At 54.7% G+C, this 22,410-nt stretch overlaps 1 protein-coding gene across 2 annotated transcripts in view; it reads left to right on the forward strand.

Moving 5' to 3' along the window:
* agap3 (ArfGAP with GTPase domain, ankyrin repeat and PH domain 3) overlaps positions 1-22,410 on the forward strand; it is a 1,400,505-nt gene that overhangs the window by 672,604 nt on the left and 705,491 nt on the right. For both annotated transcript variants that reach the window (XM_072468572.1, XM_072468571.1), the window contains exon 9: positions 18,311-18,403. In XM_072468572.1, coding sequence (XP_072324673.1) covers positions 18,311-18,403 — 93 coding nt within the window. The remainder of the gene's footprint in view (positions 1-18,310; positions 18,404-22,410) is intronic.

Below are 22,410 nucleotides of genomic sequence, written 5' to 3' on the forward strand. Positions count from 1 at the left end.
TGAGGGAGTGCTGCACTGTTGGCGGTGCTGAGGGAGTGCTGCACTGTTGGCACTGCTGAGGGAGCTGCACTGTTGGCGGTGCTGAGGAAGTGCTGCATTGTTGGCGGTGCTGAGGGAGTGCTGCATTGTTGGCGGTGCTGAGGGAGTGCTGCACAGTTGGCGGTGCTGAGGGAGTGCTTCACTGTTGGCGGTGCTGAGGCAGTGCTGCACTGTTGGCGGAGCTTAGGAAGTGCTGCATTGTTGGCGGTGCTGAGGGAGTGCTGCACTGTTGGCAGTGCTGAGGGAGTGCTGCATTGTTGACGGTGCTGAGGGAGTGCTGCACTGTTGGCGGTGCTGAGGGTGTGCCGCACTGTTGGCGGTGCTGAGGGAGTACTGCACTGTTGTCAGTGCTGAGGGAGTGCCGCACTGTTGGCTGTGCTGAAGGAGTGCTGCACTGTTGGCGGTGCTGAGGGAGTGCTGCACTGATGGCGGTGCTGAGGGAGTGCTGCACTGTAGGCGGTGCTGAGAGAGTGCCGGAGAGTTGGTGATGCTGAGGAAGTGCTGCACTGTTGGCAGTGCTGAGGGAGTGCTGCACTGTTGGCAGTGCTGAGAGAGTGCTGCACTGTTGACAGTGCTGAGAGACTGCTGCACAGTTTGCAGTGCTGAGGGAGCTGCTGCATTCTTGACGGTGCCGAGGGAGTGCTGCACTGTTGGCAGTGTGAGGGAGTGCTGCACTGTTGGCAGTGTGAGGGAGTGCTGCATTGTTGACGGTGCTGAGGGAGTGCTGCACTGTTGGCAGTACTGAGAGACTGCTGCACAGTTTGCAGTGCTGAGGGAGCTGCTGCATTCTTGACGGTGCTGAGGGGCTGCTGCACTGTTGGCAGTGTGAGGGAGTGCTGCACTGTTGGCAGTGTGAGGGAGTGCTGCATTGTTGACGGTGCTGAGGGAGTGCTGCACTGTTGGCAGTACTGAGGGAGTGCTGAACAGTTGGCAGTGTGAGGGAGTGCTGCACTGTTGGTGCTGAGGGAGTGCTGCATTGTTGGCGGTGCTGAGGGAGTGCTGCACTGTTGGCGGTGCTGAGGGAGTGCTGCACTGTTGGCGGTGCTGAGAGAGTGCTGCATTGTTGGAGGTGTTGAGGGAGTGCTGCACTTAGGCGGTGCTGAGGGAGTGCTGCATTGTTGGCGGTGCTGAGGGAGTGCTGCATTGTTGGCGGTGCTGATGGAGTGCTGCATTGTTGGCGGTGCTGAGGGAGTTCTGCACTGTTGACGGTGCTGAGGGAGTGCTACACTGTTGGCGGTGCTGAGGGAGTGCTGCATTGTTGGCGGTGCTGAGGGAGTGCTGCACTGTAGGCGGTGCTGAGGGAGTGCTGCACTTAGGCGGTGCTGAGGGAGTGCTGCATTGTTGGCGGTGCTGAGGGAGTGCTGCATTGTTGGCGGTGCTGAGGGAGTGCTGCACTGTAGGCGGTGCTGAGGGAGTGCTGCACTTAGGCGGTGCTGAGGGAGTGCTGCACTGTTGGCGGTGCTGAGGGAGTGCTACCACTGTTGGCGGTGCTGAGGGAGTGCTGCACAGTTTGCAGTGCTGAGGGAGCTGCTGCATTGTTGACGGTGCTGAGGGAGTGCTGCATTGTTGGCGGTGCTGAGGGAGTGCAGCACTTGGGCGGTGCTGAGGGAGTGCTGCACTGTTGGCGGTGCTGAGGGAGTGCTGTACTGTTGGTGGTGCTGAGGGAGTGCTGCACAGTTTGCAGTGCTGAGGGAGCTGCTGCATTGTTGACGGTGCTGAGGGAGTGCTGCATTGTTGGCGGTGCTGAGGGAGTGCTGCACTTGGGCGGTGCTGAGGGAGTGCTGCACTTAGGCGATGCTGAGGGAGTGCTGCACTTAGGCGTTGCTGAGGAAGTGCTGCATTGTTGACGGTGCATTGTTGACGGTGCTGAGGGGGTGCAGCACTATTGGCGGTGCTGAGGGAGTGCTGCATTGTTGGCGGTGCTGAGGGACTGCTGCATTATTGGAGGTGCTGAGGGAGCGCTGCACTCTTGGCGGTGCTGAGGGAGTGCTGCACTGTTGGTGATGCTGAGGGCGTGCTGCATTGTTGGCGGTGCTGAGGGAGTGCTGCACTGTTGGCGGTGCTGAGGGAGTGCCGCACTGTTGGCACTGCTGAGGGAGTGCCGCACTGTTGGCGGTGCTGAGGGCGTGCTGCATTGTTGGCGTTGCTGAGGGCGTGCTGCATTGTTGGCGGTGCTGAGGGAGTGCTGCATTGTTGGCGGTGCTGAGGGAGTGCTGCATTATTGGAGGTGCTGAGGGAGCGCTGCACTATTGGCGGTGCTGAGGGAGTGCTGCACTGTTGGCGGTGCTGAGGGCGTGCTGCATTGTTGGCGGTGCTGAGGGAGTGTTACACTGTAGACGGTGCTGAGGGAATGCTGCACTTGGGCGATGCTGAGGGAGTGCTGTACTGTTGGTGGTGCTGAGGGAGTGCTGCATTGTTGGTGGTGCTGAGGGCGTGCTGCACTGTAGACGGTGCTGAGGGAGTGCTGCACAGTTTGCAGTGCTGAGGGAGCTGCTCCATTGTTGACGGTGCTGAGGGAGTGCTGCATGGTGGCAGTGCTGATGGAGTTCTGCACTGTTGGCGGTGCTGACGGAGTTCTGCACTGTTGGCGGTGCGGAGGAGGTGCTACACTGTTGGCGGTGCTGAGGGAGTGCTGCATTGTTGGCGGTGCTGAGTGAGTGCTGCACTGTAGGCGGTGCTGAGGGAGTGCTGCAGTTAGGCAGTGCTGAGGGAGTACTGCACAGTTGGCGGTGCTGAGGGAGTGCTGCATTGTTGGCGGTGCTGAGGGAGTGCTGCACTGTTGGCGGTGCTGAGGGAGTGCTGCATTATTGGAGGTGCTGAGGGAGTGCTGCACTGTAGGCGGTGCTGAGAGAGTGCAGTACTGTTGGTGGTGCTGAGGGAGAGCTGCACTGTTGGCGGTGCTGAGGGAGTGCTGCACTGTAGGCGGTGCTGAGGGAGTGCTGCACTGTTGGCGGTGCTGAGGGAGTGCCACACTGTAGGCGGTGCTGAGGGAGTGCTGCACTGTTGTCGGTGCTGAGGGAGTGCCGCACTGTAGGCGGTGCTGAGGGAGTGCTGTACTGTTGGTGGTGCTGAGGGAGTGCTGCATTGTTGGCGATGCTGAGGGAGTGCTGCACTGTTGGCGGTGCTGAGGGAGTGCTTCACTGTTGGCGGTGCTGAGGGAGTGCTGCACTGTTGGCGGTGCTGAGGGAGTGCTGCATTTTTGGCAGTGCTGAGGGAGTGCTGCACTGTTGGCGGTGCTGAGGGAGTGCTGCATTGTTGGCACTGCTGAGGGAGCTGCACTGTTGGCGGTGCTGAGGGAGTGCTGCATTGTTGGCGGTGCTGAGGGAGTGCTGCACTGTTGGCGGTGCTGAGGGAGTGCTGCACTGTAGGCGGTTATGCGGGAGTGCTGCACTGTTGGCGGTGCTGAGGGAGTTCCGCACTGTAGGCGGTGCTGAGGGAGTGCTGTACTGTTGGTGGTGCTGAGGGAGTGCTGCACAGTTTGCAGTGCTGAGGGAGCTGCTGCATTGTTGACGGTGCTGAGGGAGTGCTGTACTGTTGGTGGTGCTGAGGGAGTGCTGCACTTGGGCGGTGCTGAGGGAGTGCTGCACTGTTGGCGGTGCTGAGGGAGTGCTGCATTGTTGGCACTGCTGAGGGAGCTGCACTGTTGGCGGTGCTGAGGGAGTGCTGCATTGTTGGCAGTGCTGAGGGAGTGCTGCACTGTAGGCGGTTATGCGGGAGTGCTGCACTGTTGGCGGTGCTGAGGGAGTGCTGCACTGTTGGCGGTGCTGAGGGAGTGCTGTACTGTTGGTGGTGCTGAGGGAGTCCTGCATAGTTTGCAGTGCTGAGGGAGCTGCTGCATTGTTGACGGTGCTGAGGGAGTGCTGTACTGTTGGTGGTGCTGAGGGAGTGCTGCACTTGGGCGGTGCTGAGGGAGTGCTGCACTGCAGGCGGTGCTGAGGGAGTGCTGCACTGCAGGCGGTGCTGAGGGAGTGCTGCACTGTAGACGGTGCTGAGGGAGTGCTGCACTGTTGGCGGTGCTGAGGGAGTGCTGCACTGTTGGTGGTGCTGAGGGAGTGCTGCACTGTTGGCGGTGCTGAGGGAGTGCTGCACTGTTGGCGGTGCTGAGGGAGTGCTGCATTGTTGGTGCTGAGGGAGTGCTGCACTGTAGACGGTGCTGAAGGAGCGCTGCACTTGGGCGATGCTGAGGGAGTGCCTCATTGTTGGCGGTGCTGAGGGAGTGCTGCATTGTTGGCGGTGCTGAGGGAGTGCTCCACTTGGGCAGTGCTGAGGGAGTGCTGCATTGTTGGCAGTGCTGAGGGAGTGCTGCACTGTTGGCGGTGCTGAGGGAGTGCTGCACTGTTGGCGGTGCTGAGGGAGTGCTGCACTGTTGGCGGTGCTGAGGGAGTGCTCCACTGTTGGCGGTGCTGAGGGAGTGCTGCACTGTTGGCGGTGCTGAGGGAGTGCTGCACTTGGGCGATGCTGAGGGAGTGCTGCATTGTTGGCGGTGCTGAGGGAGTGCTCCACTGTTGGCGGTGCTGAGGGAGTGCTGCACTGTTGGCGGTGCTGAGGGAGTGCTGCACTTGGGCGATGCTGAGGGAGTGCTGCATTGTTGGCGGTGCTGAGGGAGTGCTGCACTGTTGGCGGTGCTGAGGGAGTGCTGCACTGTTGGCGGTGCTGAGGGAGTGCTCCACTGTTGGCGGTGCTGAGGGAGTGCTGCACTGTTGGCGGTGCTGAGGGAGTGCTGCACTTGGGCGATGCTGAGGGAGTGCTGCATTGTTGGCGGTGCTGAGGGAGTGCTGCACTTGGGCAGGGCTGAGGGAGTGCTGCATTGTTGGCGGTGCTGAGGGAGTGCTGCACTTGGGCGATGCTGAGGGAGTGCTGCATTGTTGGCAGTGCCGAGGGAGTGCTGCACTATTGGCGGTGCTGAGGGAGTGCTGCATTGTTGGCGGTGCTGAGGGAGTGCTGCACTTGGGCAGTGCTGAGGGAGTGCTGCATTGTTGGCGGTGCTGAGGGAGTGCTGCACTTGGGCAGTGCTGAGGGAGTGCTGCATTGTTGGCGGTGCTGAGGGAGTGCTGCACTTGGGCGATGCTGAGGGAGTGCTGCATTGTTGGCAGTGCTGAGGGAGCGCTGCACTATTGGCGGTGCTGAGGGAGTGCTGCATTGTTGGCGGTGCTGAGGGAGTGCTGCACTTGGGCAGTGCTGAGGGAGTGCTGCATTGTTGGCAGTGCTGAGGGAGCGCTGCACTATTGGCGGTATTGTCTTTTAGATGAAATGCTAAACCGAGGTCCCACCTGCCAGTTTGGGTGGATGTAAACAATCACCTGGCTCTGTTCCGAAAAAGAGGAAGGGAGTTCTCCCCAGCCCTTAGGCAATCTTTGTCCCTGAATCAACATTACGAAAGCCTGCTCATCACCACATTGTGGGAACTTGCTGCGCACAGATTTTGCTGCCACATTTCCTACATTACAACAGTAACTACGCTTCAAAATGCACTTCATTGGCTGTAATGTGTGTTGAGATAGAAATAGATCAGTACAGCACAGTACAGGCCCTTCGGCCCGCGATGTTGTGCCGACCATTTACCCTAATCTAAGATCAACCTAACCTACACCCCTTCAATTTACTGCTGTCCATGTGCCTGTCCAAGAGTCGCTTAAATGTCCCGAATGACTCTGACTCCACCACCTCCTCTGGCGGTGATTCCACACACCCACCACCCTCTGTGTAAAGAACCTCTGACATCTCCCCTATACCCTCCTCCAATCACCTTAAAATTATGTCCCCTCGTGACAGCCATTTCCACCCTGGGGAAAAGTCTCTGGCTATCCACTCTATCCATGTCTCTCATCACCTTGTACACCTCTATCAAGTCACCTCTCTTCCTTCTTCGCTCCAGTGAGAAAAGCCCTAGCTCCCTCAATCGTTCTTCATAAGACATGCCCTCCAGTCCAGGCAGCATCCTGGTAAATCTCCTCTGCACCCTCTCCAAAGCATCCACATCCTTCCTATAATGAGGTGACCAGAACTGGACACAATATTCCAAGTGTGGTCTAACTAGAGTTTTATAAAGCTGCAGCAACACCTCGCGGCTCTTAAACTCAATCCCCCTGTTAATGAAAGCTAACACACCATACGCCTTCTTAACAACCCTATCAACCTGGGTGCCAACTTTGAGGGATCTATGTACGTGGACCCCAAGATTGGATTGGATTGGATTTTGTTTATTGTCACGTGTACCGAGATATAGTGAAAATTATGTATCTGGGAGCAGCTCAACAGATCATTAAGTACATGAAAAGAAAAGAAAATACATAATAGGGCAACACAAGGTACACAGTACAACTACATAAACACTGGCGTCTGGTGAAGTATACAGGGTGTAGTGTTAATGAGGTCAGTCCATAAGAGGGTCGTTTAGGAGTCAAGATCCCTCAGAATTCAGATCCCTCTGTTCCTCCACACTTCCAAAAATCCTGCTTTTAACCCTGTATTCAGCATTCAAATTCGACCTTCCAAAATGAATCATTTCACATTCATCAAGGTTGAACTCCATCTGCCACTTCTCAGCCCAGCTCTGCATCCTGTCAATGTCCTGTTGGAACCTGCAACAGCCCTCGACACTATCTACAACTCCACCAACCTTCGTGTCATTGGCAAAATTACTAACCCACCCTTCCACTTCCTCATCCAAGTCATTTATAAAAACCACAAAGAGCAGAGGTCCCAGAACAGATCCCTGCGGGACACCACTGCTCACCGACCTCCAGGCGGAATATTTTCCATCCACTAACAATCGCTGTCTTCTTTCGGCCAGCCAATTCTGTATCCAGACAGCCAAATTTTCCTTTATACCATGCCCCCTGACTTTCTGAATGAGCCTACTGTGGGAAACCTTATCAAATGCCTTACTGAAATCCATATACACCACATCCACTGCCCGACCTTCATCAATGTGTCTCGTCACATCCTCAAAGAATTCAATGAGACTTGTGAGGCATGACCTGCCCCTCACAAAGCCATGCTGACTATCTTTAATCAAACTATGTTTTTCTAAATAATCATAAACCCTATCTCTCAGAACCCTTTCCAATATTTTGCTCACCACAGACGTAAGACTGATGGGTCTGTAATTCCCAGGGATTTCCCTATTCCCTTTCTTGAACAGGGGAACAACATTCGCTTCCCTCCAATCATCCGGTACTACTCCAGTGGAGAGTGAGGACGCAAAGATCATCGCCAACGGCTCAGCAATCTCCTCCCTCGCTTCCCGTATTAACCTTGGGTATATCCCATCAGGCCCAGGGGACTTACCTATCCTGATGCTTTTCAAAATTTCCAGCACACCCTCCTTCTTAATATCAACCTGTTCGAGTCTATTAATCTGGTTCACACTGTTCTCCTGAGCAACAAGGTCCCTCTCTCTAGGGAATACAGAAACAAAATATTCATTTAGGGCCTCCCTTACCTCCTCAGACTCTAGGCACAAGTTCCCTCCACTATCCCTGATCGGCCCTACTCTCACTCTAGTCATCCTCACTTAAGTGTAGAACGTTTGGGTTTTCCCTAACCCTTCCCGCCAGGGCTTTTTCATGTCCCCTTCTAGCTCTCCTCAGTCCAGTTTTGAGTTCCTTCCTGGCTACCTTGTAACCCTCTAGAGCCGTGCCAGATCCTTGCTTCCTCAAACTTAAGTAAGCTTCCTTCTTCTTTTTGACTAGAAGCTCCACTTCTCTTGTCATCCAAGACTCCTTCACCTTACCATTCCTTCCTCGTCTCAGTGGGACAAAACTATCCAGCACTCGCAGCAAGTGCTCCTTAAACAACCCCCACATTACTGTTGTGCATTTCCCCAAGAACAATTGTTCCCACTTTATGCTCCTCAGTTCCTGTCTCATAGCAGTATAATTTCCCTTCCTCCAATTGAATACCTTTCCATACTGTCTGTTCCTATTCCTCTCTCTGACTATGGTAAACATAGAACACACAGTGCAGAAGGAGGCCATTCGGCCCATCTGCACCCACCCACTTAAGCCCTCACTTCCACCCTACCCCGTAACCCAATAATCCCTCCTCACCTTTTTGGACACGAAGGGCAATTTATCATGGCCAATCCACCTAACCTGCACGTCTTTAGGCTGTGGGAGGAAACCGGAGCACCCGGAGGAAACCCACACAGACACGGGGAGAACGTGCAGACTCCGCACAGACAGTGACCCAGCGGGGAATCGAACATGGGACCCTGGCGCTGTGACGCCACGGTGCTATCAACTTGTGCTACCATGTTGCCCGAGGTCAAGAAGTTGTGGTCACTGTCCCCGAAATGCTCTCCCATCGAGACATCTGACATCAGTGGGCGTACAAATCTACAGGTGAATTGATCTGGTTCCCCCACAAGTAGAAACACCTTCTCTACCTCCACCCTATTGGATCTTTCCACAACTTTAAAGACCTCAATCAGGCCACCCCTCAGTCTTTTCATTGGGAAAACAGTCCCAGTCTGTTCAATCTTGCCTGATAATTATTTTGGAAAGGAAGAAGGATATAGACAGACAAATCTTTATTACGTCATTTAGGGGTTCAATAAACTTGGTTTGTTCTCACTGGAATGACGGAGGTTGAGGGGCGACCCGATAGAGGTCTACAAAATTATGAGGGGCATAGACAGAGTGGATAGTCAGAGACTTTTCCCCAGGGTAGAGGGGTCAATTACTAGGGGGCATAGGTTCAAGGTGAGAGGGGCAAGGTTTAGAGTAGATGTACGAGGCAAGTCTTTTTACACAGAAGGTAGTGGGTGCCTGGAACTCGCTACCGGAGGAGGTAGTGGAAGCAGGGACGATAGTGACATTTAAGGGGCATCTTGACAAATACATGAATAGGATGGGAATAGAGGGATACGGACCCAGAAAGTGTAGAAGATTGTAGTTTAGTCGGGCAGCATGGTCGGCATGGGCTTGGAGGGCCGAAGGGCCTGTTCCTGTGCTGTACATTTCTTTGTTCTTTGTTTAGAGGAGATGTACGAGGCTAGTTTTTTACGCAGAGGGTAGTGGGTGCCTGGAACTCGCTGCCGGAGGAGGTGGTGGAAGCAGGGACGATAGTGACATTTAAGGAACATCTTGACAAATACATGAATAGGATGGGAATAGAGGGATATGGGCACCGGAAGTGTAGAAGATTTTAGTTTAGATGGGCAGCATGGTTGGCACAGGCTTGGATGGCCAAAGGGCCTGTTCCTGTGCTGTACTTTTCTTTGTTCTTTGTTCTAGATTCATGACAAACACGGGACGAGCAATAGAGCAGAGACCCACCCAATCCAACAACATCAAACTCTTTTAAACCCTTCTCCACATCCATTAGCACTCCTGCTGTCAACAATAAGTACCTCAGATAATTGCATTTGAATTGTCTGAGGTTCTACATTCCATTCAAAAACAGATTTAAAAACAGCTTCTTCCCCGCTGTTACCAGACTCCTGAATGACCCTCTTATGGACTGATCTGATCTCTTCACACACCTTCTCTACTGAGTAGTACTACACTCCTGTATGCTTCACCCGATGTCTGCGTTGATGTATTTACACTGTGTATTTATGTATGTCCTATGATTATGGAACAATCTGTCTGGACTGCTCGCAGAACAATACTTTGCACTGTACCTCCGTACATGTGACAATAAACAAATCCAATCCAGTCCATTCTCTCACACCAGGGGCTGGCTTTGAAAGCAGACCAAGGCAGGCCAGCAGCGTGGGTTCAATTCCCGTACCAGCCTCCCCGAACAGGCGCCGGAATGTGGCGACTAGGGCCTTTTCACAGTAACTTCATTTGAAGCCTACCTGTGACAATAAGCGATTTTCGTTTCATTTTTTCATTTTCACACGTGTAATGGTTATGTTCCTGGACTAATAATCCAGAAAAAGTGAGTTCAAATCCAACCAGATCAGCTTGAGAATTCAAACTCCATGTAATAAATCTGGAAGTAAAATGCTGGGATCAGTAAAAGTGATCGTTCTGTTTTCAGATTATCCTGAAAACCACCTGGTTCACTCTGTCCTCTGTCCTCACCCATTCCGGCCTTTTTGTGACTCCAGTCTCACACCAGCACTGCTGATGTTTATTTGCCTCTCGAAGAGGCCCAATCAGTCACTTGGTTGCATCAAATCAGCTTCTCAGAGTAGCCCGGCATGGGCAATAAATGCAGGCTTTGCTACAGGCCATATCCTGAGGACTAAAAATCTAATAAAAAGGGCCTATTTTGTTTTGTATGCAGTGAATGGATGAACTTCAAACTTGGGAGAATATAAAAACATAAAAAATAGGACCAGAAGTAGGCCTCAGGCCTGTACCACCTTCTGTAAGATCATTACTGAACTAATTGTGGCTTCAAATCTACTTTCCTGCATACCCCCATACTCTTAGCCTCCTTTGTTGATCAATAATCTGTCTAATGCAGCTTTTTAATATATCCAATGCCCCAGCCTCACTGCTCTCTGGATAAGACAGTAAGTTTCTAATTATATCTGTTTTAAATGGAAGACTGCTTGGACGGATTCTCCATCCCGAGTCAGCCAGACGGATAATTGGGCATTGGGATAAATGCTGGGTGTCGACCCGATCACGGTGCTCCAGCCCGCTCCCCGCTGGTGGCGGGAACCTGGTCACGATGCCCGCTAACGGGGGGATATGCAAATGACCCATTGGCATCCATTTAGCGGGCCCGGCGCCCCATACTCCGGCGCCTGTGATTCTCCAGTCCCCAGGGCGGGAATCATGTCAGTGCGGATCCCTTGTGGTCTCTACCAATGTGTCCCTGGTGTGGTGGACCTTGCGGTGAGCCAATGGGGTAACTGTGCCCTCTTGGCCCACCACGAGGTCCACCACCACGAGGGCCACCACCAGGAGGTCCACCACCACGAGGTCCACCGTCAGGAGGTCCACCACCATGAGGGCCACCACCACGAGGGCCACCACCAGGAGGTCCACCACCACGAGGTCCACCGTCAGGAGGTCCACCACCATGAGGGCCACCACCATGAGGGCCACCACCACGAGGTCCACCACCACGAGGTCCACCACCACGAGGTCCACCGCCAGGAGCTCCACCGCCACGAGGTCCACCAACACGAGGGCCATCACCACGAGAGCCACTGCCACGAGGGCCACCGCCAGGAGGTCCACCACCACGAGGGCCACCACCAGGAGGTCCACCACCACGAGGTCCACCGTCAGGAGGTCCACCACCACGAGGGCCACCACCACGAGGTCCACCACCACGAGGTCCACCGCCAGGAGCTCCACCGCCACGAGGTACACCACCGCGAGGTCCACCACCACGAGGGTCACCACCATGAGGGTCACCACCACGAGAGCCACCACCACGAGAGCCACCGCCACGAGGTCCATCGCAACGAGGTCCACCACCACGAGGTCCACCGCCAGGAGCTCCACCGCCAGGATGTCCACCGCCAGGAGGTCCACCGCCACGAGGGCCACCGCCACGAGGTCCACCACCACGAGGGCCACCACCACGAGGTCCACCGCCACGAGGGCCACCACCACGAGGTCCACCACCGCGATGTCCACCGCCAGGATGTCCACCGCCAGGAGGTCCACCACCACGAGGTCCACCGCCACGAGGGCCACCGCCACGAGGTCCACCACCACGAGGTCCACCACCACGAGGTCCACCGCCATGAGGTCCACCATCGCGAGGTCCACCATCGCGAGGTCCACCACCGCGAGGTCCACCACCACGAGTGCCACCACCACGAGAGCCACCACCACGAGGTCCACCGCCACGAGGTCCACCATCGCGAGGTCCACCATCGCGAGGTCCACCTCCACGAGGGCCACCGCCACGAGGTCCACCGGCAGGAGCTCCACCGCCACGAGGTCCACCGCCACGAGGGCCACCACCACGAGGTCCACCGCCAGGAGGTCCACCGCCACGAGGTCCACCGCCGCGAGGTCCACCGCCAGGAGGTCCACCACCGCGAGGTCCACCGCCAGGATTTCCACCGCCACGAGGTCCACCGCCACGAGGGCCACCGGCAGGAGGTCCACCGCCAGGAGGTCCACCACCACGAGAGCCACCATCACGAGGTCCACCACCACGAGGTCCACCGACACGAGGTCCACCACCACGAGGGCCACCGGCAGGAGGTCCACCGCCAGGAGCTCCACCACCACGAGAGCCACCACCACGAGAGCCACTGCCACGAGGGCCACCGCCAGGAGGTCCACCACCACGAGGGCCACCACCGCGAGGTCCACCACCGCGAGGTCCACCACCGCGAGGTCCACCAGCACGAGATACACCACCACGAGGTCCACCGCCACGCGGTCCACCACCACGAGGTCCACCACCACGAGAGCCACCACCACGAGAGCCACCACCACGAGAGCCACCACCGCGAGGTCCACCACCGCGAGGTCCACCACCGCGAGGTCCACCACCGCGAGGTCCACCACCGCGAGGTCCACCACCGCGAGGTCCACCACCACGAGATACACCACCACGAGGTCCACCGCCACGCGGTCCACCACCACGAGGTCCACCACCGCGAGGTCCACCACCGCGAGGTCCACCACCGCGAGGTCCACCACCACGAGATACACCACCACGAGGTCCACCGCCACGCGGTCCACCACCACGAGGTCCACCACCACGAGAGCCACCACCACGAGAGCCACCACCACGAGATCCACCACCACGAGGTCCACCGCCGCGAGGTCCACCACCGCGAGGTCCACCACCGCGAGGGCCACCACCAGGATGTCCACTGCCACGAGGTCCACCACCGCGAGGGCCACCGGCAGGAGGTCCACCACCACGAGATACACCACCACGAGGTCCACCGCCACGCGGTCCACCACCACGAGGTCCACCACCGCGATGTCCACCACCACGAGAGCCACCACCACGAGGTCCACCACCGCGAGGTCCACCACCGCGAGGTCCACCAGCGCGAGGTCCACCACCGCGAGGTCCACCGCCAGGATGTCCACCACCGCGAGGTCCACCGGCAGGAGGGCCACCGGCAGGAGGTCCACCGCCACGAGATCCACCGCCACGAGGTCCACCGCCACGAGGGCCACCGGCAGGAGGTCCACCGCCACGAGGTCCACCGCCGCGAGGTCCACCGCCAGGTGGTCCACCGCCACGTGGTCCACCACCACGACGTCCACCACCGCGAGGTCCACCACTGTGAGGTCCACCACCACGACGTCCACCACCGTGAGGTCTACCACTGCGAAGTCCACCAACACGAGGTCCAACGCCGCGAGGGCCACCACCACGAGGGCCACCACCACGAGGGCCACCATCACGAGGTCCTCCGCCGCGAGGGCCACCACCACGAGGTCCACCACCATGAGGTCCACCGCCAGGAGGTCCACTGCCAGGAGGTTCACCGGCAGGAGGTCCACCATCGCGAGATCCACCACATGAGGTCCACCACCACGAGGTCCACCGCCACGAGGTCCACAACTGTGAGGTCCACCACCACGAGGTCCACCACCACGAGGTCCACCACCGCGAGGCCCACCACCGCGAGGTCCACCACTGTGAGGTCCACCACAACGACGTCCACCACCGCGAGGTCCACCACCGCGAGGTCTACCACCGCGAGGTCCACCACCACAAGGTCCACCACCACAAGGTCCACCACAACGACGTCCACCACCGCGATGTCCACCGCCGCGAGGTCCACCGTGAGGTCCACCGCCGCGAGGTCCACCACCGTGATGTCCACCGCCGCGAGGTCCACCGCCGTGAGGTCCACCGTGATTTCCACGACTGTGAGGTCCACCACCGCGAGGTCCACCACCTCGAGGTGCACCACCGCGAGGTCCACAACCGCGATCCACCACTGCGAGATCCACCACCACGAGATCCGCCGTGCCTGGGCCATTTGGCTAGAGATCATCCGAACCCGTCCCCACAATGCACTGCGTGCCCCTTGTCTCATCTTCCAGAACCCCCACCCCCCCCAATCCCCCATAGGGACCCCTGTAATGGGGGAACTTCCCCAGGGCTCCCTGGAATAGGAGGTCCCAGTAGAGGATCTCCCAATTAAAGGGGTCCCTGTGGGGGTCTCCCTATTCCAGGGGTCCCTGGGGTAGTGGGTCAGGGCACCCCTGTACTTGGGGGTGGGGGTGGATGAGACACCCAGGCAGTCTTGTGGTGGGGGAAGGGGGTTGGACGGCCGCACGTGGGTCCTCGCTATCGGGCCACCCGCTCAAAATGGCTGGACAGCGAGAGTCCTTGGGAATCCCTCCCATTCCACACCCTGAATTTGGTGTGGAACAGTTACTGGTTTGCGCTCCCAGGGAGATGGTAAACTGGGTGCAATCCAGCTCTAACAGGAGAGTCTAGGGCGTGTTTCTCCGTCCCGCAGCGCCACATTTCTGCTCAGCAGGCCGCCTGGATTCTCTGTTTCGCCGGCAGGTCAAAATGGACTGTTTTAGCACAGAGCTAACTCGCTGGCTTTTAAAGCAGACCAAGGCAGGCCAGCAGCACGGTTCAATTCCCGTTCCAGCCTCCCTGAACAGGCGCCGGAATGTGGCGACTAGGGGCTTTTCACAGTAACTTCATTTGAAGCCTACTTGTGACAATAAGTGATTTTCATTTCATTTCAATGGAGTTTCCCATTGTGGGGCAGCCCCACGTCGTCGGGAAACCCCCGGGCTGCCGCCAAAACAGGAGAATCCCGCCCATAGTCTCCTAAACGGAGAATCTTTCCCCTCATTTTAAACTGAGTGCCCGTGATTTAGGTTCAACCAGGAGCATTCTTGGCGTACCTACACAACAGGGACTGCAGCGACTGAAGAACGCAGCTCGCCACCTCCTCAATAAATGCTGGAGTAGCCAGCGACACCCAGATCCTGTTCATACATTTCAAAACTTTGGCAGTGGGGGAGGGGGAGATTGGAGGGGGTGAATTCCTTGTGGGGGGGGTGAATTCCTTGTGGGATTGGAGATTGGGGGGAGGGTGAATTCCTTGTGGGATTGGAGATTGGGGCGGGGTGAATTCCTTGTGGGATTGGAGATTGGGGGGGGGTGAATTCCTTGTGGGATTGGAGATTGGGGGGGGGTGAATTCCTTGTGGGATTGGAGATTGGGGCGGGGTGAATTCCTTGTGGGATTGGAGATTGGGGGGGGTGAATTCCTTGTGGGATTGGAGATTGGGGCGGGGTGAATTCCTTGTGGGATTGGAGATTGGGGGGGGGTGAATTCCTTGTGGGATTGGAGATTGGGGGGGGGTGAATTCCTTGTGGGATTGGAGATTGGGGCGGGGTGAATTCCTTGTGGGATTGGAGATTGGGGGGGGGTGAATTCCTTGTGGGATTGGAGATTGGGGGGGGTGAATTCCTTGTGGGATTGGAGATTAGGGCGGGGTGAATTCCTTGTGGGATTGGAGATTGGGGGGAGGGTGAATTCCTTGTGGGATTGGAGATTGGGGGGGGGGTGAATTCCTTGTGGGATTGGAGATTGGGGGGGGTGAATTCCTTGTGGGATTGGAGATTGGAGGAGGGTGAATTCCTTGTGGGATTGGAGATTGGGGCGGGGTGAATTCCTTGTGGGATTGGAGATTGGGGCGGGGTGAATTCCTTGTGGGCTTGGAGATTGGGGCGGGGTGAATTCCTTGTGGGGGGGGGTGAATTCCTTGTGGGATTGGAGATTGGGGGGGGGTGAATTCCTTGTGGGATTGGAGATTGGGGCGGGGTGAATTCCTTGTGGGATTGGAGATTGGGGGGGGTGAATTCCTTGTGGGATTGGAGATTGGGGGGGGTGAATTTCTTGTGGGATTGGAGATTAGGGCGGGGTGAATTCCTTGTGGGATTGGAGATTGGGGGGAGGGTGAATTCCTTGTGGGATTGGAGATTGGGGGGGGGTGAATTCCTTGTGGGATTGGAGATTGGGGGGGGTGAATTCCTTGTGGGATTGGAGATTGGGGGAGGGTGAATTCCTTGTGGGATTGGAGATTGGGGCGGGGTGAATTCCTTGTGGGATTGGAGATTGGGGGGGGGTGAATTCCTTGTGGGATTGGAGATTGGGGGGGGGTGAATTCCTTGTGGGATTGGAGATTAGGGCGGGGTGAATTCCTTGTGGGATTGGAGATTGGGGGGAGGGTGAATTCCTTGTGGGATTGGAGATTGGGGGAGGGTGAATTCCTTGTGGGATTGGAGATTGGGGCGGGGTGAATTCCTTGTGGGATTGGAGATTGGGGGGGGGTGAATTCCTTGTGGGATTGGAGATTGGGGGGGGGTGAATTCCTTGTGGGATTGGAGATTAGGGCGGGGTGAATTCCTTGTGGGATTGGAGATTGGGGGGAGGGTGAATTCCTTGTGGGATTGGAGATTGGGGGGGGGTGAATTCCTTGTGGGATTGGAGATTGGGGGGGGGTGAATTCCTTGTGGGATTGGAGATTGGGGGAGGGTGAATTCCTTGTGGGATTGGAGATTGGGGCGGGGTGAATTCCTTGTGGGATTGGAGATTGGGGGGAGGGTGAAATACTTGTGGGATTGGAGATTGGGGCGGGGTGAATTCCTTGTGGGATTGGAGATTGGGGGAGGGTGAATTCCTTGTGGGATTGGAGATTGGGGGGGAGAGTGAAATACTTGTGGGATTGGAGATTGGGGGGAGGGTGAAATACTTGTGGGATTGGAGATTGGGGGGGGGAGGGTGAAATACTTGTGGGATTGGAGATTGGGGGAGGGTGAATTCCTTGTGGGATTGGAGATTGGGGGGAGGGTGAATTCCTTGTGGGATTGGAGATTGGGGCAGGGTGAATTCCTTGTGGGATTGGAGATTAGGGGGAGGGTGAATTCCTTGTGGGATTGGAGATTGGGGGGGGGGGTGAATTCCTTGTGGGATTGGAGATTGGGGGGGGGGTGAATTCCTTGTGGGATTGGAGATTGGGGGGAGGGTGAAATACTTGTGGGATTGGAGATTGGGGCGGGGTGAATTCCTTGTGGGATTGGAGATGGGGGGTGAATTCCTTGTGGGATTGGAGATTGGGGGGGGTGAATTCCTTGTGTGATTGGAGATTGGGGGGAGGGTGAATTCCTTGTGGGATTGGAGATGGGGGGGTGAATTCCTTGTGGGCCAGGAGATTGGGGTGAGGGTGAATTCCTTGTGGGATTGGAGATTGGAGGGGGGGGGGGTGAATTCCTTGTGGGCTTGGAGATTGGGGCGGGGTGAATTCCTTGTGGGGCAGGAGATTGGGGTGAGGGTGAATTCCTTGTGGGACAGGAGATTGGGGAGGGTGAATTCCTTGTGGGATTGGAGATTAGGGGGAGGGTGAATTCCTTGTGGGATTGGAGATTGGGGCGGGGTGAATTCCTTGTGGGATTGGAGATTGGGGGGGAGGGTGAATTCCTTGTGGGATTGGAGATTGGGGCGGGGTGAATTCCTTGTGGGATTGGAGATTGGGGCAGGGTGAATTCCTTGTGGGATTGGAGATTGGGGGGAGGGTGAATTCCTTGTGGGATTGGAGATTGGGGGGGAGGGTGAAATACTTGTGGGATTGGAGATTGGGGGGAGGGTGAAATACTTGTGGGATTGGAGATTGGGGGGAGGATGAAATACTTGTGGGATTGGAGATTGGGGCAGGGTGAATTCCTTGTGGGATTGGAGATTGGGGGAGGGTGAATTCCTTGTGGGATTGGAGATTGGGGGGAGGGTGAATTCCTTGTGGGATTGGAGATTGGGGGAGGGTGAAATACTTGTGGGATTGGAGATTGGGGCAGGGTGAATTCCTTGTGGGATTGGAGATTGGGGGGAGGGTGAATTCCTTGTGGGATTGGAGATTGGGGCGGGGTGAATTCCTTGTGGGATTGGAGATGTGGGGCTGGATTCCTTGTGGGATTGGAGATTGCGGGGGTGAATTCCTTGTGGGGATGGAGATTGGGATGGGGTGAATTCCTTGTGGGATTGGAGATTGGGTGGGTGGAGATTGGGGGGGGTGAATTCCTTGTAGGATTGGAGATTGGGGGGGGGAGTTGAATTCCTTGTGGGATTGGAGATTGGGGGGGGGTGAATTCCTTGTGGGATTGGAGATTGGGGGGGGGGTGAATTCTTTGTGGGATTGGAGATTGGGGGGGGGGTGAATTACTTGTGGGATTGGAGATGGGGGGATGGGTGAATTCCTTGTGGGACAGGAGATGGTGGGGGGGGGGTTAATTCCTTGTGGGACAGGAGATTGGGGGGGTGAATTCCTTGTGGGGCGGGTGTTTGGGGAGGAGATTCTCAGCAATTTTGAAAACAAAATCTGTTATTCTTTCTTTCGCTTCAGTCTCGAAAGGGCAGCGACACTGACAAGGACAAGAAAAGCCTCGATGGTAAAACAGACAATATCGGGAGTGGACGAGCTATCCCCATCAAACAGGTAAGTCGCTTTGTTTGTACTGGGTTCAATCTGAGCGGAGTCTGTTCCCAGCAGGTGAGAACGTCCTGCGTCCCTTAGGGAAATGCGGGTGCTGAGGTGTAAGGGCCGAGGCCTGTCTGAATCTATTGGCACAGTCAGATCTCACTCAGACAGTTTTCATTCAGTAGCCATTCCTGCTGGAGTCTTGGTTTCAAAAAGCTTTTGACAACTTATCGAGGTTTAATATAAAGAAGAGGAGTCGAGGGGTGAAATGGATTCTGTGCCTTTTGCAGCATTGATGCAGTACTGGCAGGGTCACACCATCCATTACCTTCCCCAATGACAGATATTAGGACCTGTACCCTTGACATAGATCCTGCACCAAAGACCGCTCAGCGTATCACCTTCCTCAAACCGTTTCAATGATGTTGAGAGGTTGTCACTTTCCGGGTGGCAGGTTTTGCTGTCACAGCTTTATTGTGAGATGAAAGAGCTGAATGAGATCGGACTCTGTGCTTCATTCGCCCCAAAGGCACTTGTTCTGTTTCCGACCCGTAATCAGGAGTTTGATTGTGGTGATCATTTGAAAGCCACCTGTGTATACCACAAGTTGCAGGCCTGTGCTTCACAGTGAGCTCTGGTTATGACACTGAGAACTGGTGAAAGTGGATGGGGTGACCATCCAGCCTGCTGGTGTCAGACTGGTCCTGTTACGGGAGTTATTCTGAATGCTCTTCCCTCTGCATCCTTCAATATTGGGCACGTTTGTACTGCTGCATGGATTTGCTATCGTCCATTTGCCTTGTGTTTATTACACTTGTTTGTCCCATTTGGAGTGTGCATGATACACTTTCTGCCTGGTCTATGTTAAAGCAGATATGTACATTACTGGGTGATTGATGAGATTTACCTGTCGTTTTTATATGACAGGTAAACCTAAACCAGATGCTGCATTTGACAAGTTCCTGTATACATAAGAACATAAGAACTAGGAGCAGGAGTAGGCCATCTGGCCCCTCGAGCCTGCTCCGCCATTCAATGAGATCATGGCTGATCTTTGTGGACTCAGCTCCACTCTCCGGCCCGTACACCATATCCCCGAATCCCTTTATTCTTTAGAAAGGTATCTATCTTTTTCTTAAAAACGTTTAAAGAAGGAGCCTCAACTGCTTCACTGGGCAAGGAATTCCAGAGATTCACAACCCTTTGGGTGAAGAAGTTCCTCCTACATTCCGTCCTAAACCTACGTCCCCTTATTTTGAGGCTATGCCCCCTAGTTCTGCTTTCCCCGACCAGTGGAAACAACCTGCCCGCATCTATCCTATCTATTCCCTTCATAATTTTATATGTTTCAATAAGATCCCCCCGCATCCTTCTCAACTCCAATGAGTACAGTCCCAGTCTACTCAACCTCTCGTCATAATCTAATCCCCTCAACTCTGGGATCAACCTAGTGAATCTCCTCTGCACTCCCTCCAGTGCCAATATGTCCTTTCTCAGGTAAGGAGACCAAAACTAAACACAATACTCCAGGTGTGGCCTCACTAACACCTTATACAATTGCAGCATAACCTCCCTAGTCTTGAACTCCATCCCTCTAGCAATGAAAGAGAAAACTCAATTAGCCTTCTTAATCACCTGTTGTACCTGCGCACCAACTTTTTGCGACTCGTGCACCAGCACACCCAGGTCCCTCTGCACAGCAGCATGTTTTAACATCTTACCGTTTAAATAATAATCCATTCTGCTGTTATTCCTCCCAAAATAGATAGCCTCACACTTGGCAACATTGAATTCCATCTGCCAAACCCTAGCCCATTCACCTAACCTATCCAAATCCTTCTGCAGACTTCCCGTATCCTCTGCACTTTTTGCTTTACCACTCATCTTAGTGTCGTCTGCAAACTTTGACACATTGCACTTGGTCCCCAACTCCAAATCGTCTATGTAAATTGTGAACAACTGCGGGCCCAACACTGATCCTTGAGGGACCCCACTAGTTACAGGTTGCCAACCAGAGAAACACCCATTTATCCCCACTCTCTGCTTTCTGTTAGTTAACCAATCCTCTACCCATGCTACCACTTTACCCTCAATGCCATGCATCTTTAGTTTATGCAGCAACCTTTTGTGTGGCACCTTGTCAAAAGCTTTCTGGAAATCCAGATATACCACATCCATTGGCTCCCCGTTATCTACTGCACTGGTAACGTCCTCAAAAAATGTTACCAAATTAGTCAGACACGACCTACCCTTTATGAACCCATGCTGCGTCTGCCCAATGGGACAATTTCCCTCCAGGTGCCCCGCTATTTCCTCCTTTATGATAGATTCTAGCATTTTCCCTACAACCGAAGTTAATCTTACCGACCTATAATTACCCGCTTTCTGCCGACCTCCTTTTTTAAACAGTGGTGTCACGTTTGCTACTTTCCAATCCTCTGGGGCCACCCCAGAGTCTAGTGAATTTTGATAAATTATCACTAGTGCATTTACAATATCCCTAGCCATCTCTTTTAGCACTCTGGGATGCATCCCATCAGGGCCAGGAGATTTGTCTACCTTTAGCCCCATTAGCTTGCCCAATACTGCCCAATACTACAATAGTATCTGCGGTGTGTGTATGAGGTCTGTTACCATGTGCTCTGTATGCATGGTTCTGCTCAGAGAGTGTGTGTGGTTATGGAGCCATTGCAACAATAAAGGAAGCCATTTGGCTCATCGAGGAGATGCCAGCCCTCTGTCCCATTCCTCTTTTCTGTCCCTGTAGCCCTGCAAGTTTATTCTCCAATTTTCTTTGGAAATCACTGATCGTTTCTGCCTCCACCTCTCTTATTGGTAATGAGTTCCAGCTCGTGCCATGTAAAGAAGTTCTTCCTGACATGTCCCCCGCATCTCTTCCCCAACACCGTAAGTCTGTGTACCCTACTCCCTGTGTCATCATCTAATGGGAACAGCATCTCTTTCTCTTGGGGAATAGGTAGACCTGAGGCCAGCTCGACGGAGTGTACCTTCGAGAGAGTACTGAACTCAGGAATTTGGTGATAATAGAATTTGAAGTGTGAGGGAGGAGGTTCTGTTCAGATATTTTACAAGATAAGGAGCAGCCCAAGAAAGGTAGCAGCACACAGCGAGATCTGAGAGCAGTAATCAGACAATCACAGAATAATATAGTGCAGAAGACCAGAAACACCTGACCCGCCCACCGAATCCCATTTGCCAGAACCTGAATGTTATGACGTGCCAAGTGCTCATCCAGTACTTAGGTGAGCAGATAGCTGATTGGTTGGGGACCATAAGATCATAAGACAGAGGAGCAGAATTGGGCCACTCGGCCCATCGAGTCTGCTCCGCCATTCAATCATTGCTGATATTTTCTCATCCCCATTCTCCGTCCTTATCCCCATAACCCCTGATCCCCTTATTAATCAAGAACCTATCTATATCTGTCTTAAAGACACTCAGTGATTTGGCCTCCACAGCCTTCTGCAGCAAAGAGTTCCACAGATTCACCATCCTCTGGCTGAAGAAATTCCTCCTCATCTCTGTTTTAAAGGATCGTCCCTTTAGTCTGAGATTGTGTCCTCTGGTTCTAGTTTTTCCGACAAGTGGAAACATCCTCTCCACGTCCACTCTATCCAGGCCTCGCAGTATCCAGTAAGTTTCAATAAGATCCCCCCTCATCCTTCTAAACTCCGAGTACAGACCCAGAGCCCTCAAACGTTCCTCTTACACCAAGTTCTTCATTCCAGGGATCATTCTTGTGAACCTCCTCTGGACCCTTTCCAAGGCCAGCACATCCTTCCTTAGATACGGGGTCCAAAACTGCTCACAATACTCCAAATGGGGTCTGACCAGAGCCTTATACAGCCTCCGAAGTACATCCCTGGTCTTGTATTCTAGCCCTCTTGACATGAATGCTAACATTGCATTTCCCTTCTTAACTGCCGACTGAACCTGCACGTTAACCGTGAGAGAATCGTGAACAAGGACTCCCAAGTCCCTTTGTGCTTCTGATTTCCTCACCA

Source organism: Scyliorhinus torazame, chromosome 11 (assembly GCF_047496885.1).
Source record: "Scyliorhinus torazame isolate Kashiwa2021f chromosome 11, sScyTor2.1, whole genome shotgun sequence".
In the NCBI taxonomy this organism is placed as follows: Eukaryota; Metazoa; Chordata; class Chondrichthyes; order Carcharhiniformes; family Scyliorhinidae; genus Scyliorhinus; species Scyliorhinus torazame.